The 9,066-nt window shown below is 38.7% G+C and overlaps 1 protein-coding gene across 1 annotated transcript in view; it reads right to left on the reverse strand.

Annotated features, from left to right (window-relative positions):
• LOC103516441 (filamin-B-like) overlaps positions 1 to 9,066 on the reverse strand; it is a gene marked incomplete at its 5' end in the record, with an annotated part of 56,796 nt that overhangs the window by 35,158 nt on the left and 12,572 nt on the right. Inside the window, 1 exon segment of the mRNA XM_026828837.1 lies at positions 7,203 to 7,396. Coding sequence (XP_026684638.1) covers positions 7,203 to 7,396 — 194 coding nt within the window.

The raw sequence follows: 9,066 nt of genomic DNA on the forward strand, positions 1-9,066 counted from the left end.
TAAACAGAAGAAGAAGAGACAGCATTTTAGAAGTTAGATTAAGGATGGATATTGTAAGCGCTAGGCCGCGGGTTCGATTCCCGCCCGGGGCGGATTTTATCCTGATGGGATAATGTTCGTTCTCGGTTTTGACACTGATGGGTTAAGGATAAATACAAACAGAAGAAGAAGAGACAGCATTTTAGAAGTTAGATTAAGGATGGATATTGTCAGCGCTAGGCCGCGAGTTCGATTCCCGCCCGGGGCGGATTTTATCCTGATGGGATAATGTTCGTTCTCGGAACGGCTGTGAAATCAAACATAAAATAAATTAAACAAACAAAGTAGTTTGTTTGTTTGTCTGGTTTTCTTATTGGTGTTGTTTAATAAGGTAGAAAAGGTGGAAAAATTGTGTGAATCAAGACCTGGGTAAGAAAAATTTATCAGGACATGAGGTACACAATAGGGCTGCCTGGAAGAGACTGACAAGAAACGTCAACCCTATTTAAATAGGAAAAGGGTAGCAAGAAGAAGAATTTGACAGAGGGAACTGTAACTCCTTGGGTCTTATCGTCCCGAAATCGAAGAGAGGAAGACAGGATAGGATTAAGTCAGGCGTTCCGAGGACGAATCTTAGCCATTTAAGGTAAAGCCTCGGGTTGAAGTCTAATCCGCGACCTGGCGCTTACAAGGCAGGCGTTCTTCCAAGCTAAGTTGGCTTGTTCCATCTTAACTCATTTGTGTTCATTTATGATCATTCATCGTCCTATCCCGGCCCCTTATCACGTAAGGTCATTCATCAATTTCTGCTGGATGGAGCCGGGCTGAAAAATAACCTTTGTAGAGAAAGATTCTGCTGAGATCTCACCTTTGAACTGGCACGGTTGTCCCACAATGCCACTACTGACGTCGGACACTTTGATGAGGGCCGAGTTGTACGCTTTGGCTACGAGAGGTCCGCCTTGGAGCTTGTCCCCAGCCAGAGGTGTTTAACTGTTGAGGTCTTCGATGACGGGAAAAGGAAATTTATTTGTGGTAAGCATGAATGCTCGTCACAAATGTCATTCCGCCATTAATACCTACACCCTACACCTCGCTAGATTTTATGACTTGGATTGGAGTCGGTCCACTTTTATAAGTTAGGAGCAAGATTTAGAATGGATTTGAAATTTTGAGGCTATTCCCCCCCCACTATAAAATTGATTACTTATAAAATAAATAATAAATACTTGAACTACTGAAAGAACGAACAGCACAGATCACATATTAACCAACCCTCCATGACTCACAAGTAAAAATACGCCCACAGTTAGAAGAGCGAAAAATTAAAGTTTTAAAATGCTCGTGCAAAATTCCATCACCAAAACACAGTGCAGAAAGCGTTACTTAAAAGTGAATACAGAGTAAAAGTTGGAAACAAGGAAGAGAGAAAAGAGAAACATAGGATAGGGGAAGGAAGGAGACTAAGAGAAAGGTGGGTAGAAGATAAGATGGATAAATAAAAGAGAAAAAAGAGTAAAGGATAAGTGGAAGAGAAAAAGAGTAAAAGTAAGGGTCTTAAGTGAGAAGAAGTTTTCTAAATTTTGACGCACCTGAAGAAAGAGAAACAGAGAGAATGTAGAATATTAGAGAGATAAACACACAATAGCCAAAGAGAAAAACGTGTAGAAAGCTGTGTCCACCCACACATAGTCGAGCGGCCGTCGATCGATGTCGACTGAACCGTCCATTTACCTCGTCAATCGACCCCTATCGACTATGTTCGGACACAACTTAATATTGTGTGCTTTGTGCAAAAAGATAGAGGGCAACAGTGAAAAATTAGAACATAGGTACTCGTAGAACACATAAAAAACAGAGGCACTGTAAGGGTGTGTTTATGAACAGGGCTGAGATGAGCTCGGACGACGTGAGATAGCTGTCCCGGCGGCAATTTTTAAAATTCATTTTATATTTATTTTTGTTTGCTTTGTAATTTGCTTGTTTTTAATAGCTAATATAAATGAAAAGTATAATATAAACGTGCAAACTAAAGATAAAAAGTAAAAAATGAATTCAGATTGTACAAGTTGCGGAAAAAAAAACAAAAATTCGAATTTCCCGCCAACTTTACACACAAAAAGGCCGACGATGGCCTATCTCAGCCCTGTACATAAACACAGCCTGAAGCTTGCCAATGTCAACCAGTCAATGTCATACAGACTGCTATCCACAAAAGCAAATGAAGTACACATTCCTTTAGTGTGGAAGAGTAACGCCAAAGAATGCGTAATATTTACTACCTATACCTATACCTATATATTTGTAATATTTTATTATTTTATAAGATGTTTATTACCTTCTTGTCATACATATACATATATCTATATCAATTATTGTTACAAATAAATAAAACATAAAAAACATATAAAACAAATCATTAGATACCTAGATCCGGTGGGGTAGGTAATAGGTATCTTTTTTTGTCGAGCGTTATTGCTAAGTATTTTAAAATCATTTTACTAACAGATAAAACCTATGGTCATCTATTCCATTTTTTCGCTAACACATTCACTCTGGCTGTATGGTCGAGGCTTAGTGCCAAACCAATGCCAAAAAAAAATAAAATCTATGTTCTATGACTTTAGCAACGTAAAATCTATGTTCTATGACTTTAGCAACGTAAAATCTATGTTCTATGACTTTAGCAACGTAAAATCTATGTTCTATGACTTTAGCAACGTAAAATCTATGTTCTATGACTTTAGCAACGTAAAATCTATGTTCTATGACTTTAGCAACGTAAAATCTATGTTCTATGACTTTAGCAACGTAAAATCTATGTTCTATGACTTTAGCAACGTAAAATCTATGTTCTATGACTTTAGCAACGTAAAATCTATGTTCTATGACTTTAGCAACGTAAAATCTATGTTCTATGACTTTAGCAACGTAAAATCTATGTTCTATGACTTTAGCAACGTAAAATCTATGTTCTATGACTTTAGCAACGTAAAATCTATGTTCTATGACTTTAGCAACGTAAAATCTATGTTCTATGACTTTAGCAACGTAAAATCTATGTTCTATGACTTTAGCAACGTAAAATCTATGTTCTATGACTTTAGCAACGTAAAATCTATATTCTATGACTGTAGGGGCAAACTGTAGACTACTGGAGATGTATTTTCCATGTTTTTTTCTTTTTTTTTTTTTTGTATGACTGTAGGCAAGTAGACATGTAGCAGTCCTACACTTTTCTTCAGGCCCACAGACACCTATAGAATTTTCTCCGCCCAAGCTAAACTACTTTTATAGTGAAGGCAAGGTTCTTTTCCATTTTATCCTATTCCCTATTGTCTTTCATATGTTTACTGTACGTATATTATATCCTCTGGCATATGTTGATTGTTAAGAACAATCATAAATTATTCAGAACTGTGGGGAAAGAGTGTCTTTACAGCAGTGCAATAGTCCTGAACTCTAATGGACGCGGCACACAAGGGATCAAGAAGAGACCGCCTTAACATAAAAACTACTTTACTTTTGACCACTACACCACCCAGCCGGGGTGGTAATAGGGCTAACTCCTTCTTCATTGGTGATGGGAATCGGGAAACAACCTCCGTGGCCGAGTGGGTATCACACTAGGTTTGCACGCCAGAGATTCCGGGTTCGATTCGCGGCGGGGTCGAAGTTTTTTCGGCTCTGTGCTTGGAGTTCGGGGTGCACTCAGCCTCGTGAGGACAATTGAGTAGCTGCTTTAATTGAGTAGCGACCAGTGGCGGTATTACCAGTGTAGATTGATGATACGAGTAGATGACAATTAATAGTAAAGGAGGTACTTGGTAATGCTGTGATATCCACTAAAGTTGGGGTAAAGCTAGAGCTTTACCACAAATAATTCTCATTAAATGATGCTGGGTAATTTTTTGGCGATACATTTAAGATTATTGACACCAAAGGAGTGCCATATACCGGGTGTCCCCCTTGTAGTCGACACAGACGTTTCATATACCGAGTGAGTGTTCATAATGTGCTTACCTTGCGGTATAGATCCCACGTGAACTTTGCGGGCATCGTATACTTTGGCCGTGAACGGAGTGCCGTATACAGGGTGACCGTTGTAGTCGACACGGGCGGTATTACCAGTGTAAAAAGACTGATGATACGAGTAGATGAGAATTAATGATAAAGGAGGCTCTTGGTAATGCTGTGATATCCACTAAAGTTGTGGTAAAGCTCTGCTTTACTACAAATAATTCTCATTAAATGATGCCGGGTAATTTTTTGGCGATACATTTAAGATTATTGACACCAAATGAGTGCCATATACTGGGTGTCCCCCTTGTAGTCGACACAGATGTTTCATATACCGAGTGAGTGTTCATAATGTGCTTACCTTGTGGTATAGATCCCACGTGAACTTTGCGGGCATCGTATACTTTGGCCGTGAACGGAGTGCCATATACAGGGTGACCGTTGTAGTCGACACAGATGTTGTGAGCGCCCACCTCCTGGGGAGAGAATTCGGCCGTGAATCCCTCGTGAACATAAAGTTTACAAATACAAGAAAAGGGGAAAATTAATAAGAATACTTTGTCTTCACTACAGGAGTAGTCCAGTTCCAAAAGTGGACATCTCCCGGATGGACATTTTTTAAGGAAAACAAAAAAAACTCATATCTTTCGAAGCAAGCAGCGGATTTCAATGGTTTTTTCAGCTCCCATGGCGTACTGGTCACTGTTGCACGCGGGAGACCCGGGTCCGATTCCTGGCGAGGTCGAAAAATTTGTGTCAAGCAAATGATTGATTCCGTGACTGGCTGTTGCGGGGCCCACTCAGCCTCGTGAGGAAAATCAACTATATGGAACAAATAAATGCACATAGCGACCGGTGCCAGCATGGTAGGTAAACATTAAGCGCTGGATTGTTGAGATATTTGGAAAATCCTACAACGCTGCAGTGAGCACCAAAGTTGTGATATACATATTAACACAAAGAAAAGGCATTTATTTATTTATATTCATCAATGGCACTATAATACGCAGAGGGCACTATAATACGCAAATTCAAGTATACTCACTAATCACTGTCGCTTGAATATCGTCTCTGTGAAACCCCAAGGCGGATATCTGAAAAACCGACGTCTGGTTGACGGGCACTAGTCGGACTGACTCTCCAATGACTGACATCTTCGGTCCTAGACCCGAACCGGTCATGACGGCTACTGACCACGGACTTCCTGAGGACAGAAGAGGAAGAGACAACATTTTAAATAGATGTCCAATTCTATGGCTGTAAGCTGAAGCAGATGTCCGAGAATAAGAATAATTCTATGACTAAATCAGAATGTCAACGTAAAATCTATGTTCTATGCTATGACTGTAGCAACGTAAAATCTATGCTATGACTGTAGCAACGTAAAATCTATGTTCTATGCTATGACTGTAGCAACGTAAAATCTATGTTCTATGACTTTAGCAACGTAAAATCTATGTTCTATGACTTTAGCAACGTAAAATCTATGTTCTATGACTTTAGCAACGTAAAATCTATATTCTATGACTTTAGCAACGTAAAATCTATATTCTATGACTTTAGCAACGTAAAATCTATGTTCTATGACTTTAGCAACGTAAAATCTATGTTCTATGACTTTAGCAACGTAAAATCTATGTTCTATGACTTTAGCAACGTAAAATCTATGTTCTATGACTTTAGCAACGTAAAATCTATGTTCTATGACTTTAGCAACGTAAAATCTATGTTCTATGACTTTAGCAACGTAAAATCTATGTTCTATGACTTTAGCAACGTAAAATCTATGTTCTATGACTTTAGCAACGTAAAATCTATATTCTATGACTGTAGGGGCAAACTGTAGACTACTGGAGATGTATTTTCCATGTTTTTTTCTTTTTTTTTTTTTTGTATGACTGTAGGCAAGTAGACATGTAGCAGTCCTACACTTTTCTTCAGGCCCACAGACACCTATAGAATTTTCTCCGCCCAAGCTAAACTACTTTTATAGTGAAGGCAAGGTTCTTTTCCATTTTATCCTATTCCCTATTGTCTTTCATATGCTTACTGTACGTATATTATATCCTCTGACACATGTTGATTGTTAAGAACAATCATAAATTATTCAGAACTGTGGTGTGACAAATTATCACCTAGGATGTTCGTACTTCAGAGGCGTACTGCTTGGGGATGACACTTTTAACTTTCCTCATCCTATAGGAAGGAAAGTTACATCACATTCCTTCCTAGCGGGTGAAATTTTCGATGGTCATTTTTTACTGCCAGAACACGTTTTGAGGTCCCTAGAGCCTGAATACAAAGTTTCAGCCATTGGATTCGTGTGTCCGTGTGTGTGTCCGTCTGTCTGTAAACAAAATATCTCGAAAACGGTAAGAGCTAGAGACTTGATTTTTGGTATGTAGTCCTCAAATGTGACAAGGATGCAACACAAAACTTTTGGTTAACATCGTTACTGCGGTTGGCGGTCAAGAATACGTCACTGGAAAGTGCATAAAACTGTGACTGATGTACATACGAGGTACAAGTACCCACGTAAAATACGAATATAAGAAAAAGGTATATCTATTCACATATTTTTGTTATTTCGTAATATAGAATATGTATATGAAAAACCTATATACCCATATTATCTCCATGTTTTTGTTATTACATAAGTCATTAGTATATGAAGAAGTCATTATTACATAAAATACACTTGAGGATAGACCTGACCTTGAAACATAATATGTATTATGTACCTATATGTATGCTACGTATTTAAAGAAAATAAAGATATGTTATAATGACAACCTGATAACATTGCTACTGCGTAGGTAATATTTCTACTGTGGGTCTGTAAAAGAAAACCGACTTTGTCCGATTTTGATAAAATCCGACAGTAATGTTTCATAAACTAAAGAGTTAACATCTCAAAAATTTTCATATAGGTGCCTAGTCCTAGAGATAACATCTCAAAATTTTTTCATATAGACCAAGAGCTAACATCTCAAAATTTTTCATATAATCCAAGAGCTAACATCTCAAAATTTTTCATATAGTCCAAGAGCTAACATCTCAAAATTTCCCATTTAGTCCAGGAGCTAACGTTTCGAAATCTTACTTTTGGTAAAATGATGAAGGATTTTTTTTTTTTTAGACCGGGAGCTAACATCCCAAAATTTTCTCATTTATAGTCCGGGAGCTAACGTTCAAAATCTTACCTGTGACCGAGACAGACAGCTGGGCGGAAGTGTTGCTATCCACGTTCATATGAAAGGTGGCAACCTCACTCACTGGTATCAGCTGTAGATGGGTCAGATTAACGTGCACCCTACTCATGTCGGAGATGGAGTAAAGGAGGGGGCACCCCTCCACCGTCTCTCCGTTGAATTTGATGTCGATGATGTGTGGTTTACTGCAAATGGAAGGAGAAAGAAATAAGGCTAGATTAAATATGGTTAAATCTCTCGCATAGGGCGCTACAGCCGCTACACCATAGTGTTGATCATATGTAGCAAAAATCTCTAGATATGGAGTAGCGAGCTGGGAAACTTTGGGGAAACCGTTTAAGCTGTGGGTTAGATTAAATATTGTAAAGCATTTGGGCAAAATTTGGGAACACGGTAAAAAAAAAAAAAAAAAAAAACCCAATATCAGAATGTAATTTTCTCGGGAGTGTGTTGAACTTGCAAATCATAGCTACGAGTGTAAACCCCAGTACACACGGCATGTTTCCTAACTTGGTCTTCTACAGGCGGCCTTCCAAGCGGGTCTTCAGAAAATTTCTCTGGCCACCCAAAGGGGCAATTGCTCGAGCATCATGAGCACGTTGCCCTCTGGAAAGATGCTCGACGAAGTCTTATATTTATAAAAATAAAATGGATTAAGATCAAGTTCGAAAAACATATCATAACGTGTGTACAGGGCTTAATAGCATATGTTCTACGTTGGATTTTTTGCAATCAAGTTTTCTACCATATCATCATGTGTCAGACACCCTGGGCAATGGACATTGAGAAGGTTGTTGACCTGTCAGAATGCATCAGCCCCAGTAGAGGGAGAACGTTGGACTTGAATCTAACTTCTTCCTCCTCGACTTTTCCCGTGTTCAGACGTGATCGACGTTTTTCGTCAGAATCTCAATCAGTCCTAGATAGGGTGCTTGATTTGAGCTGACATTTGGGTTTGCTTTGGGCTGTCATTTGGGCTACAAAAATTTACGAGTGGATGCTCTTCGCACTCAACCTTTGCCATTTCTGTAGCAAAGGGTATACTCCCAGTTTAAAATTCCCCAGCCAGACTATGCTGGTCTACTCCCTGTGTAAAGTTCATCAGTCAGATCTTACAGTTCCCTCTATCAAACCTAAAACAAAAAGTCAAGGAGCAATGTGCTATTTCAGTCAGGTTTCCTCTCCATTGGAAATCACGTAACTCTCCTTGATTTCCGTAATCGGAAGCCTAGGAATCGGCCCGAACCTACTCACAATATGGCGTATGGATCAATAACCTGCCATACTGCCATATATGAGGAACTGACGTGACGTCACGAATGAAGAAATTATCCGGTCTACTTGTTTGGTTCAAAATGGTCAGATCCGATCTTGGAATTGACTAGTCTAGTCAACCGAAACAAAACTAACATGACTATTTTTCTTCTCTACTTCTCCTTCTTCTTTTCTTCTCCTTTAGAGCCTACTAAAAACCAAATATTTGACTATTTTAAAGACAACATGAGCTTTTAGTTGGTACGAAAAAAGCCCTCATGATGGTTGACTGCGGTTCGGGATGGGCCAAATAATCTTGGCTAGAGACCATCAAACCCCAACAACAACAACGTTGCTTCAAGGAATACGTATATATCCATCTTTTTTTTTTTTTTTTTTTTTTTTTTTTTTTTTTTTTTTTAAAAAAAAAAAAAAAAAAAAAAAAAAAAAAAAGAGATAAAGAGACCTCTATCAGGTCTTCATCGTCCTGAAATCGAAAAGAGAAAGGAAGACACACGGATACGAGACAAGGTCAGCCGTTCCGAGAAACGAAACATTATCGCCATCAGCGGATAAAAATCCGCCCGGCGGGAATCGAACG

Source organism: Diaphorina citri, unplaced genomic scaffold (assembly GCF_000475195.1).
Source record: "Diaphorina citri unplaced genomic scaffold, Diaci psyllid genome assembly version 1.1 scaffold1569, whole genome shotgun sequence".
Taxonomy (NCBI): domain Eukaryota; kingdom Metazoa; phylum Arthropoda; class Insecta; order Hemiptera; family Psyllidae; genus Diaphorina; species Diaphorina citri.